This window comes from Alexandromys fortis, unplaced genomic scaffold (genome assembly GCF_014885135.2).
Source record: "Alexandromys fortis isolate MF-2015 unplaced genomic scaffold, M_Fortis_MF-2015_v1.1 scaffold_129, whole genome shotgun sequence".
NCBI lineage: Eukaryota > Metazoa > Chordata > Mammalia > Rodentia > Cricetidae > Alexandromys > Alexandromys fortis.
In genome coordinates, this window is record NW_026068022.1 from 2,951,023 (window position 1) to 2,964,265 (window position 13,243).

Genomic DNA, 13,243 nt, shown 5'->3' on the forward strand with positions numbered 1-13,243 from the left:
TGAAGGGCTTTGAAGCCAGTCCCAAAAGGCATTGCAGGTGACCCATGATATCTGTAGCTCCCTTTCTGGAAGTGAGATAAATCTTATATGGCCTAGATTCAGATTGTTCTGAGGGCAGTAGAGAAATACTATCCCTACACATAGGCAGGATAGGATAAGAGGAGAAATAGTATCAATAAGGGAAAACAACCCTACAATTAATCACTCCAAGTTGACCAGAAGATTAAAATGAAGAGAGGCGTAAAAAGAAGTATTTCTAAGAAATATGACTGAAGAAACACATGATCTCCAGGTGAAAATTACTCATGTCTTCCTTATATAAAAACAAATACTTCAAAAATAATTATATAGTTGGTGTTGAAAGAGAAAAGATAAAATGTACCAAGCAATTGAAGATAACAGCAACAATATACACACACATACACAAACATGAACTATACCAGCAAAAACCCAAGATAAAGTGCTGGAGTATGATTTTGAGAAAAGAAGCTACTTGGAAGAAGGAAGAGGAAGAGGAAGAGGAGGAGGGAGGAGGAGGGAGGAGGAGACAGGAGAGGGGAGGAGACAGGAGGGGGAGGAGGTAGGAAGAAGGAGGAGGAAGGAGGAGGAAGGAGGAGGAGGTACTCAGGAGGAGGAGGCAGGAGGAGGAGGAGGAGGAGGAGGAGGAGGAGGAGGAGGAGGAGGAGGAGGAGAAGTTCAAGGTCACCTTGCTTATGTAATAAATTAGGGGCCAGCCTGAGATACAGGAAACCTTGTCTGAAAATAAATAAATATAAGGCAGGAAGAGCGGCAAGCAGGCCAAGGCAGCCCATTCATTTCCTGACCGCCCAGATCCGAAATAATCACACGGAAACTGTATTACTTACCAGACTGCCTGGCCTATTAGCTTAGGCTTCTTATTAACTAACTCCTACATCTTAACTTAACCCATTTCTCTTATTTTATATTTTACCGCGAGGCTCATGATTTACCAGTAATGTTCCAGCCAGTGTCTGTCTCCACTGGAGTCTACCTGGCGTCTCTTTGACTCTGCCTATTCTCTTTATATATCTCTTCCAGCCTGGCCATATTCTGCCCTGCCATAGGCCAAAGCAGCTTTATCTATTAACCAATAGGAGCAACACATATACAGAAGGACACCCCACATCATCAGCACGCGGCCTGGCGCTTGGGAGGCAGAGGCAGGCCAATGTTGGTGAGGTGGAGGTCATCCTGCTCTAGAGTGAGTTCCAGGCTGGTCAGGGACACGAGTGAGACCCCAGCTGAACAATAAATAAATAAAAATAAATAGAACGTAGTAAAATCCTTTAGGGTTATCAGGAAATTCAATTAAGATAGTAACATGAGGTCTTCAAGATGGCTCAGTAGGTATGCTGTCAAGTGTGGGGACCCGAGTAGATCCTGGGACCTACATGGTGGGAGGAGAGGAAGGATTCCCACAGATTGTCCTCTGACCTCTACACATACATAAATAGGATACTAGATTTTTACAAAGATAATAATATGCAGAAGCGCCCAGAGTCCATCCAGGCTGTGGGATGTGGTGGGTGGCCATGGGACGCCAGCTGTCTGCTCTCTGATTAGCCGTGGTGGCAGTGTCCTGGGTAGCCTCCAGCTTCGCATGGCAGTTTGTCTGTCTTTGTGCCCACCAGCCTTCCATCTCTGACCCAGCCAATGTTAGTGCTGGAGGAGCTGAATGGGGAAGAGTGGCACTTGGCTGGGGGGCATGGGACCGCTGGCCCACAGCCCCGGCAGTCAAGAGAGAGAGATGAGAGAGAAGAGGCAGTGGCCGCGGGGACAGATCTCTCAGCATGTTATTGTGGAGATTTGGTTTGATTTAAATAAAGCTGTTCATCTAATAGCTCCCGAGTTTGCTAGTCAGGTAAGATATTGACCAACCATTGGTTACCAAGCAGGGGCCCTTTCTGATCTCTTGCTGCTTGATTTTCTTTTCTTTCTTCCTTTGCACGTGTATGTGCATGTGTGTGCACGTGTGTGCGTGTGTGCGTGTGTGCGCACTGCTCACCCAGGCACACAAGCGTGGAGGACAGAGGTCTATTTTGTGTGTTAGCCTCTGGCACTGTCCACTTTATATTTTAAGACAGGGTTCTCTCACTGAACCAGGAGCTGGCCAACATTTGACTAGACTGGCTGACCATGGATTCCTCAGAGCCCTGTTTCCTCTTGTCTCCCAAATAAGGCTGCTAGGGATTCAAACTCAGGCGCGCGCGCGCACACACACACACACACACACACACACACACACACACACACACACACTTCTCCCATGCCCTTAATATAGCTAATCAAAATTTAAGTCAATATTAAGTGTTTACATTACTGTGAGCATCTACACACAGTGCGTCCAAGTCCTGTGACGAACTGCCTTTTTATTCTTCCTTTGATTGCAAATAGGAGAGCTGTTTTCTAAAAACCACCCACCGGTTCCTTTTCCTTTGGGAGTCTGGCAGGGGTTTCTAAAGCGCTTCTCAGCGTGCTCAGAGGCAGCCCCACTTCTCAGCTCTCTTCTCTTCTCTGACTGTCAGTCTCTTCTGAGGCTTCCCGCTGCTGTGGGAGGGTCTGACTGACTCCTGGCCTGCAGCTCTGTCAGCTGTGCCTTTCCCAGGGGCCTAGGAACCCCCTTTGCTGATCTCCTGTTTTGGCACTTTATAGTGTGGATGAGATAAAGGTTTCTAAAAACCTTGTGTCCCTCAAAATGCCTTTGCATGCATTCTCCCTCTGGCTTTCATGGAGAACTTGGCTCATTATAGAATTCGGAGTTGGAAGGGATTTTCTATCATCAGAGTTTTGACACCAGTGCTCATTGTTTTCATGTTGCCCCTCCATCCCCCCTTCATCCCTCCCTCCTTCCCTCTCTAATTTCACGTAGCCCAGGCTAGCCTCGAACTAAGGATGACCTTGACTTAGGTGCTGGGGGTGGAGCTAAGGGAACACTCACCCAGCTGAACTACATTCCCAGCCCTCTTGATCCAGGGTGGGAAACCTCGAAAGGCTTCACTCTGGGAGTTTTCAGGGCCCTGTCTTTGTCCTTGGTGATCTGAGATCTCAGGCGATGTCCCCTTTGGTGTGCTCTGACCTGCTTCACAGGGTCTTCTATGTCCTTTCGCTGCTGACAGCAGCAACTCCAGAGATCCTCTCATTTTCTTCTCCGTGTCTTTTGTTTCACTTTCTAGCTTGCTCACTTTTTCTACCTTCTAATCTTCCTGCAAGACTCTTTTTAAAAATTTCCACGTTCCTGTTTTCCCCAGCATTTAGGTGGGTCTTTGTTACAGGGACCTGCTCACGTTTCATGGATGCTTCGCTTGCCCCCTGAAGAAATTATGTTTTACTCTCTCCTTTTCTCATGTTATCTTTTTTAAAAAATGGATGTTGTTATTGTGTGTATGCATGCCAGTGCAGATCCCTCAGAGGCTTCAGATTGCCCTGGGGTTGGAGTTACGGGCAGTTGTGAGCCACGCAGCATGGGTACTGGGACTTGAACTCAGGTCCTCTGCAGGAGTTTGATGCACTTTTGTGCACTAAGTCATCTCTCCAGTTCCTTCCTCTGTTATCTTTGTCTTCTCTAAGTTTCTTTCTTTCTTTCTTTCTTTCTTTCTTTCTTTCTTTCTTTCTTTCCTTCCTTCCTTCCTTCCTTCCTTCCTTCCTTCTTTCTTTCTTTCTTTCTTTTTCTCTCTCGTCATTCCTTTTGGTGTATATCTAAAATACTAAATATCCTAAATATTTGGTAATTCTTTTTTTTAATAACTTTGTTTTTTTTTTAAACATTTATTTATTATGTATACAATACTCTGTCTGTGTGCATGCCTGAAGGCCAGAAGAGGGCACCAGACCTCTTTACAGATGGTTGTGAGCCACCATGTGGTTGCTGGGAATTGAACTCAGGACCTTTGGAAGAGCAGGCAATGCTCTTAACCTCTGAGCCATCTCTCCAGCTCCCAATATTTGGTAATTCTTGACTGATTTCATACTCAGTGAAAAGCTAAAAAGCCAGTTGGATCTCATATTGATTGATTGATGGGCTTTGTATCTGTGTGACTTCACATCTGAAGTCTTTTCATCTGTTCGAGTTGGTTAAGTTTCTGAGGAATCATTCAGCCTCTTGCTTGGAGATAGAAACTTAGCTCCCAGCATCCCTGGCTGTGTGGGTTTAACAATGTGTCTAGGCACAGACTTTCATCTCATCAACTGTGTTTCTCCTTCCCTCCTCTACACTCCCTGACTTCCCCAGAGTGGGACCTGGTGTCACCTGGCTATCTGGAAATAAAAACTTGGTGGTGGTGGTGAGGCATTGTTGTGTGGGGGTTGTGGGGGTGTGGAGGATGGGCATGGCCAGAGGGGTCCTGTTTCCCAGGCAACCCATTCTATTTTTTAAAACTCCATCCTCACTTCTGCTTCCAAAAGAGCTTCCCATCTCCTGGCCTTCCTGGATTCTGGGGTTTATGACTTAGCCCCTCAGCAGCCCCTCTGCAGAGGCGAGGGATTAACTTTCTGCTCCATTGACATTCACTTCCTAATAGTTGACATCTTTTTTGTCTTTTCTTCCATTTTCTTTGTCCCTGAGGTGCTACACATTTAAGCACTTATTTAATCTCAGTGTAGTGAAATTTATTTATTTTATTTTTTTTTATTTTTTATTTTTTCGAGACAGGGTTTCTCTGTAGCTTTGGAGCCTGTCCTGGCACTAGCTCTTGTAGACCAGGCTGGCCTTGAACTCATAGAGATCCGCCTGCCTCTGCCTCCCGAGTGCTGGGATTAAAAGCGTGCGCCACCACCGCCCGGCATAGTGTAATGAAATTTTGAGAGGAAGCAAAGATATATATCTATATATCTCTCTATATGTAGATATATAGATATATAGATATATATAGTGTTTAATTAGTGCTAAGCTTGTCTCCTCAGGCTTTCAAATGAGGTAGCTATGTAAGTTCCTGGATTTCTGGGTGCTAGCGCTGAGTGAATGTTGGTTAGTGCTTACCTATCACTGAGAATGACCGTGGGAAATGAAGACCTTCTGGAGCTCATTTTCAGCAGTTATCACAGGCCTATCACAGAGACGTCGAGTAAGTTGGCATTTGCAAGGGCAAAGCCATTAGTGTGTAGCAAGGGAATGCTTGGGATCGCAGATGAAAGAGAAGCCCCTGGGATAAGAAGGGCATCCTCTTTTGCCCTTTCTGCACTCGGTCTAGCCTGCCAGACTGAGTGGTCACACTTAGCAGCTGTTGGCCGTGGGTCACCAGGGACCTGTCGTGGATGGAGAATCTTTCTCCAGGTAGGAAGGTAGCTTTATCTCTCTGGTAACCAGCTTTCGGAGCAGCCCTTCTTGAGGGGCAGGAGATGCAGTAACAACTCTCTTTCCGTGACACCTGCAGATGGCAGAGGCTTGGGGTGTGACTGTGAGCACCCCTCTGTGCTTTCCGGGGTGTCACTCCTTTAGGAAGCTAACCGCCCTTCCCCCTCTCGTCAGAAACGTGTGCCGTCAACAACGGAGGCTGTGATCGCACCTGCAGGGACACATCCACAGGGGTTCACTGCAGTTGTCCCATTGGGTTCACCCTCCAGTTGGACGGGAAGACGTGTAAAGGTAACCTTCACTTGTCCTGGAGCTGGGGGTTGTGGGCCCGAGGCCTGGGTGGAGGGAGCCTACACTGCTGATGTGTGGGATAGAGGCCTCCATGCCATTTCTGTGCTCCCAGCTTTGCTTATGATTCATATTGATGGGAGCTTTTCCTCCTTGGGCTAGTGGACGGTTGTAATTGAGTAAGCTTAATTAGAAGTGACTTAATTACACTAACTGTTGAGAAGGTCAGCCTCTGTAAGCACCAGATAATCCATTTCAGACAAGTGGCCTTCTTAGCAAAAGGCGGTTCATAGAACATTCATTGGCAGCAGATAACATCAACCTGTCATAAATAATAGCCTCGAGATTACTGTGTAAATAACGGCTGAGATTATTATCCTGAGCACTTAACGAATAACTGTACCATTAACTTTTACTAATGAAGACAGACCCTAAGGACTTGCTGGTCTTTCATGGGCAAGAGTACAAAGGGTTCTTAGTCCTTTAGCATGATAAAAAGACAGATAAACTGGTTATGAGATGAAACTGGGGAAAGATAAGATTAAGTATCAGGAATCATTAAGAAACGTTGAGACTATTTGGTTATTGTGCAATCTGCCAAAAACAAAAGCTTGTGTCCCTTATGGCTTTAGTCATTAAGCAGGAATAGAAAGTGTACTAATGGTGGTTGTCTCATCTTTGGAGGACAGTAGAAGATGAGAACAAATTGAGCATGACATCACCACTCCTTCCAAGGTTTCTTTGCTCAATGCTTCCAATGTCATGGACAGTCAGACTGGTTAGCTGGACGAGGGACTTGTCTTTCAGCCAGACAGGAAGATGCTTGTATGACTGAAATTCTCAGTGAACATTCTGAAGTGCTCACGTGGGTCTGCTTTTCTTTCTGAGGATGAGGGAAACACACGACAGCAGCTTGGGGACCGGGGAAGCCAGGCAGCTCCCACTCCCTGATTGTTACAGTGCTTGCCTGTTACAGATATCGATGAGTGCCAGACCCGGAATGGAGGTTGTAACCATTTCTGCAAAAACACCGTGGGCAGTTTTGACTGCAGCTGCAGAAAAGGATTTAAATTATTAACAGATGAGAAGTCTTGCCAAGGTGCGTGCTGAATCGGTCGGTAGCTGGGGTGTGCAGGGTGGGACAGAGACGGTGTGGTTGAGCTCTGCTCCTGATGGCGTCGTGGACTCTAGTCTCCAATCCGGATGTCACTTGCTTCATCTCAGGCTGAGTGAAAACAAGGTGTCGCTCACATATGTTTGGAACTAAGCTGTTGACATCAGAGACTGCCACAGAAAGCCCATCTGATGTGACTACAGCAGAAAGCCCTGCTAGAAAGGAAAAATGCATGATCAATCAGAGTTATGGCTGGATCTTGAGATTAGAGATCATTTTCCTCTTCTAAAATTTATTCTACTGCAATTGGATATTTGAGAAAAGTTGGCAAAAATCTGTGCATTTGGATAATACTTCTTCCTAGCAAAAAGCCGAGGTTGGTTCATCCAAACCAGCTGGTCCCTTCTTCCAACCCGTACAGTGGATGACTGCTCTGTGCACTTTGAGGTGGGTGGAAGGGGGTGATAGGAGAAATACTGCTTGGCTCATAGGAAGATTACAGACCCGACCCCTTTTCTTTTCTTTCTTTTACTTGAAGACTTATGTTTTTAAAGTTATTTTTAAATATGTGTATGTGTGTGTCTGTGTGTGGGCAGGTACATGTAAGGTGCCCACAGAAGCCAGAGGCATCAGATCCCCTGGAGCTGGAGTTAACAGGTAGTTCTGAGCCACCTGGTGTAGGTGCTGGGAGCTAAACCCCATCCAGTCTTTCGGAAGAGTGGTTGGTATATGCTCTTAACACTGAGCCATTTCTTTGGTCCCGGTCGACTCCCTTTCAACTGTATCCTCCCACATAAGGTGAGCAGCAGCTGTCAATGTTAACAGCTGATTTAGGACAAGCTTCATCTCTATTTCTAGATAAACAACTTTCATGCCTTACATACATAAGAAGGAAGTCTCGGGATAGAGACACTGTCATCCACCTTGTTCCATTTCTGGCAGTAAGGGCTGCCTTACTTATTTCATTAGACATCTGAGCATCGGGGACTCACTGATGGCTGGAAATGTAACTCTAACTCAGGTGGCAGATGCTTGCCTAGCATGCACAAAGGCCTGGGTTGGACCTCCAGCACTGCATAAACCGTACATGGTGGCACACACCTGTCGTACTAGGGCAGTAGAAGCAGGAGGCCCAGAGATTCAAGGCTATCCTTGGCTACATATTAAGTTTGAACCCAGCTTAGCTAGAGACCCAGGCAAAACAGACAAACAAAACCACAAAAACCTCAAACGGAAGCCCAACACTATATAAAAAACAGGATATAAAATGTAATATTGGGAGCTGGGGAGACCCATCTACATCCACCTACAAAGCTGGATGCGGCAGTGTGTACCTGTAATTCTAGTCGTGGGAGGCAGAGACAGGAAAATCCGTAGAGCTGAATGACCAGTCAGTTTGGTGGAATCAGCAAGTTTCAGGTTCAGTGAGAAACCTGTCTCAAAAAATGAGGTGGGAAGCAGTCGAGGAAGCCTCTGATTCTGAGCTTTCATACACACGTGCACACACATGAACACACACACACGCAAGACAAACGATGGAACAATGAGCCTTCATACACATGTGCACACACACATGAACACACACACACAAGACAAATGATGGAACAATTTTTAAGAAGGACACTTTACAGAGTGCCTTCCCTTTGTTTTTAATACATAATTTGCCAGGCAGTTCAAATACATTCTCCTTTAAATTCAGGGAGTTAATTCTAGATAATTATTTTGTGGTTTTCTTTGGTTTGACTTGGAAAGCAAATTTGCTGTTCCATACAATGTTTCATAATGTATAGGGCAAGAAATATGTTTAAGCTGTGTAAACACATTAAAAAGGAATTAGGAAAGTGATCTCATTATTTTTGGCAAAGCAGAGAGGTCCACAGTGAGCAGCCAAAGTCAGCTACTGAACAAGGGCCCTTCGTCAGCAACTGGCTGGAGTTAACAGATCTCACGGAATGGCATTGAGTGCCAGGAAGGAACTGACTTTTTCTTGTTTTCCACCGTTCCTCTTGGTAGAACAAATATTTGCGCAGAGTGAATTTGCTGAAGAAACTGTCAGGATTGCTGGGAAAATCCAGGGAAGAAGGGCTTTGTAAGAATTTCCCTTCTGTATTTTGCATTTTCATTTTTCTTGATCCACGAAACCCCCATCCCTGCTCACTGTTGTTATTTTGAGTTGAACTGAATCCTGATTGGCCTGGAAACTGCCTAAGCTAATGACCTTGAACTCATGGCGATCCTACCACCTTGACCTCCCAAGTGCCTCCCAAGTCTGGACACACACTACCACATCTGGCTAACATGTTTGCCTTTTATTACTATAGCTTTTCAAGGCATGTTTGGTGTAGACAAAGTGGTCCAGTCCAATGCTGTGGCTGTTGGCCACTAAGTGTGACCCAGGTTTATCCATTTGGAGGCACCAATTAAGACAGTCCCAAGAGTTCCAGGAGAGAGACAGAAAAACCCATGATCAGGTCCACAGATGCAGCTTCCAGAGTCGGTGTGCATGGCTCTGCTTGCTGTTAGGGATATGTCCCCACTGAGCCAGGGACATAGAGGACATGGTAATCCTCCCCCATAGAGGAGTAACAGAACAAGAGATTTTCCAAGTAGATCCATTCTGCCTTAACCGACCCGATTTCAGCATCTTTCATAGAAAATCACACAGAGGGCATTAAGACACAGGATCAACAGGTTTTTGGGGGCCAGAAGAGTAATTCTGTAAGATGAGAATTGTCTCCAACCAAAGCGTTTTCTCTTTTTGTTTCACCATTTAGACATAAATAGATAAAATGATAATGAATGGCTAGTGCTGGGATTAAAGGCGTGCACCACCACCGCCCAACTGTGAAGCTATTTTTAGGTATCTCATTTGCCTTCATGTATGTTAGTTTGTTTTCTATTGCTGTGATTAAACACTGTGATCAAAGCAACTTGGGAAGAAAAGGCTTTATTTGGCCTACATGTCATATCACAACCCATCACTGAGGGAAGTCAGGACAAGAACCTGGGGTCAGGAACTGAAGCAGAGGCCATGGAGAGACCCTTCATATTGGATTGCTCTCCATGGCTTGCTCAGATAGAATTCTTTCTTTTTCTTTTTAAATGCTATTTTTATTTTATGTGCTTTGGTGTTTTGCCTACGTATATGTATGAGGGTGCCAGATCCCCTGGAATTGGAGTTACAGACAGTTGTGAGCTGCCATGTGGGTGCAGTTCCAGAACCTCTGGAAGACCAGCCAGTGCTCTTAACCACTGAGCCATCTCTCCAGCCCTTCAGCTAGTTTTCTTATACCACTCAGGACCACCTGCCTAGGGATGACACTACCCACAGTGGGCTGGACCCTCCTGCATCAGTTGTTAAATGCTCCACAGACTTGTCTGCCAGCCAGCCAGATAGAGACCCTTTCTCAGTTGTGAGTTCCTCTTCTCAGGTGACCCCAGATTATGTCAAGTTGATAAAAACTAAAACAACCACAATTTATATAACTTAAATTTCTCAGCCCTGCACATGAGTGAGTGAGATCACATGAACATCAAAGCAAGTATAGTTTGCGGTAGAATTTACAACCAAGCGGCTGGAGAGATGACTGGGCTTAAGAGTACTGGCTGCCCTTCTGGAGGTCCTGGTTTGGTTCCCAGCACCCACAAGGTTCCAGGGGACCCGACACCCTCACACAGACATATACATGCAGGTAAGACACAAATGCACATAAAAACAAATCTTTAAAAAGAAAAGATTCACAGTCAAGGAACGTGGGAATGACTGTAATTATGACAGCTCCTCGACACAGTCTTTGATACAAATGAGCAAAGCAATGGGTTCATCAGTCTTCCTTACCTGTGTTGTTTTGAAGTTAGTCAGCAACTTGTGATTGCTACAAACGCCTCTACCCACACAGCTGAGTTGGCATCAGCTCCCCTCTCTCTTTGATAATTACAGATGTGGATGAATGCTCTTTGGAAAGAACCTGTGACCACAGCTGCATCAACCACCCTGGTACATTTGTTTGTGCCTGCAACAGAGGCTACACACTCTATGGCTTCACCCACTGTGGAGGTGAGTGGACCGGCCCTCTATGGGAGCCCGAGCCCGAGAGCAGGGCCACCATTGAGGTTTATCATCCTATACGGGACAAAGAGTGCATTCGTGGGAACATGTTAGTATTTACCCCATTAGTACATTGGGTATGGAATGGGGTGCAGAGGACCTGAGCTCTGTCAGCTGTGGATTCATCAGTGAATTGACTTGTGCTCATATTTGGAGAACGGGGTTCTTGCAGGAGCTGAGACAATAACTCATTCTTTCCAGCAGAAGATAATGTTGCTGTCTTCAGAGAGGCTTGGCCGGGCACCAAGCAGACGCGTAGTTCTGTTCTGCCCAAGCGCGGGCTGCAAAGCCTTGGTTCAAGCCCTAGTCTTAGGCTTGGATCTGGAAGGTGGCACTGACTCTATCTCTTCATTCTGTGCCCGTTTAACAGTCTCTGCTCATGGCTCACACCCTTACGGTGTTCCTGTCCGTGGCTCAAACCTCCCAACCCAGGCTCATGCCAGTGGGGAGTGCAGTCAGCAGATGCGTGTCCCTGAAAACGCCTGTCAGCCACGAGACTTGTCTACTGTCCTTCCTCAAGGGAGAGGCAGTCAGCCCTTGACGTGACTGTTGTGACAGGGGACCCTTTTGGTTCCACAGACACCAACGAGTGCAGTGTCAGCAATGGAGGCTGCCAGCAAGTTTGCGTCAACACCGTGGGTGGCTACGAGTGCCAGTGTCATCCAGGGTACAAGCTCCACTGGAATAAAAAAGACTGCGTGGGTAAGAGGTGCCATCCTTCCCTAGTTCCCACGTGGCTACAGGCTCATCCTGAGTCCAGGGTTTGAGACTCTGTATGCTCCACACTCCACCGGGCTCAAAGTGCACCTTTCCCATGGAGTCCCCTCCCTGGAGTGGCAGCAGCTGGTCTTTAACAAGTTCAAAAACCTTGCAGGTTCCTTGACATTCAGCTCTGTGCTTCTGCCTAGATCGGAGCTTGCTTCTGTTTCGTGGTTGCTTCTCTGCATGAACAGCAGACAAGTGTCCCCTTGACCTCTGTGGGAGGCGAGGCTGGGGAGGGAGGTCAGCTCTGCCGTCTTTCCGTGGGGCCTTTGGTGTCTTCGGCTCTCCTTGCATTTGTGTGTGTGCTTCTTTGTCCTGTCTAGAAGTGAAGGGCTTCCTGCCCACCAGCACGACGCCCAGTGTGTCCCTGCACTGTGGTAAGAGTGGTGGAGGAGACAGCTGCATCCTAAGATGTCACTCTGGCGTCCACCTCTCTTCAGGTGAGTGAATCCCGGCACAGTCCTCATGGCATGGCCTGTAGGTGTTGGACATACTCAAAGGGCATCTGGGTCTGGACCAGATACTTCTTGAACCACCAGAGCCCCACGCTTTGAGAGCCCATATCCTGGGTATTTTTCTAGTGGCCTATGTGGAGTGGGGTGGGGGTGACTTTAATTGCTACCAGGATAGTCTGTCATCTTGCTTATGCGTTTTGACAATTCCACATTCTATCTGTCAGGACTGCAAGAGGCCTACTCTGTCACCTGCGGCTCTTCCTCTTCTCTCAGAAGCAGACAGCAAAAATCAAACGACTCTGATTTTGGGGGTAATTACCAAACTGTGCTCTTGCAGGGGCTCATTGCATTTAATGCTTCTTCCCTGGGGTGCTGCTCATGGGGGTGACTTTGTTGGCTCTTTTCTTATCTGGATGCTCTGAGCACATCACAGGGTGTTCTTGTCCACAGCTGTGGTGTCTTGCCTACCTGTGGAAACCAGACTTACTGAGTGTCCCCTGTGTACCTGGAGGTCCTGTTCAACCTGGGTGGGTCACCATACTGAAAGAGGGCCACAGAGAGAACAGTCTGTGGATCCCAAATTCACTCTATCCCAGAGCACTTTAAAGGCCCAGTACAGGGACATTGGTGGAGGTGGCATGGACAGGCTAGCAGAAGTGGGGTTCTGTCTCAAGAAAGACCCAGACCTATTCCACTTTGTCACAGTACTAAGAATAAAAGTCCAGAGTTTTCTGGAGGCCTCATCTTCCCAGAGAAGGACACATTTGCCGTTTTGTTACAAAACTGTCCAAATAGAGAATTACATTATATCTTGATGTCTATATTATAAAGATGTCAAAAGTTTGAAATACCATGCAAGATGGTAGTTTAGAAGTTAAAATACTCCAGATCCTATACACTATATTCCATAGAATAGGCTATTTAATTCACTTGAAACTTTATGTATTAAATATTAGAGGCAGGTCTCACTTTGTAACCCAGGATGACCTTGAATCATAACAGTCCTGCCTCAGCTGCCTAAGTGCTGGGATTGTAGCCGAGTTTGCCACACTTGGCTGCAGCAGTTTTATTATTATCCTCATTAACCAAAGAAACCAAGGCCCAGAGGGATGGAAGAACTTACTCAAAGTGACTCAGAAAAGAAACAGAGGAGCCAGGATTTGAACTCAAGCAGTTTGAGTTCAGAGTCTTAAGTGCTGTTCTTT

General features: G+C 46.3%; 1 protein-coding gene across 6 annotated transcripts in view; it reads left to right on the forward strand.

Annotated features, from left to right (window-relative positions):
* Scube2 (signal peptide, CUB domain and EGF like domain containing 2) overlaps positions 1-13,243 on the forward strand; it is a 76,219-nt gene that overhangs the window by 27,377 nt on the left and 35,599 nt on the right. For all 6 annotated transcript variants that reach the window (XM_050163372.1, XM_050163366.1, XM_050163367.1 and 3 more), the window contains 6 exons: positions 5,486-5,602; positions 6,576-6,698; positions 10,654-10,770; positions 11,401-11,523; positions 11,907-12,023; positions 12,263-12,349. In XM_050163372.1, coding sequence (XP_050019329.1) covers positions 5,486-5,602; positions 6,576-6,698; positions 10,654-10,770; positions 11,401-11,523; positions 11,907-12,023; positions 12,263-12,349 — 684 coding nt within the window. The remainder of the gene's footprint in view (positions 1-5,485; positions 5,603-6,575; positions 6,699-10,653; positions 10,771-11,400; positions 11,524-11,906; positions 12,024-12,262; positions 12,350-13,243) is intronic.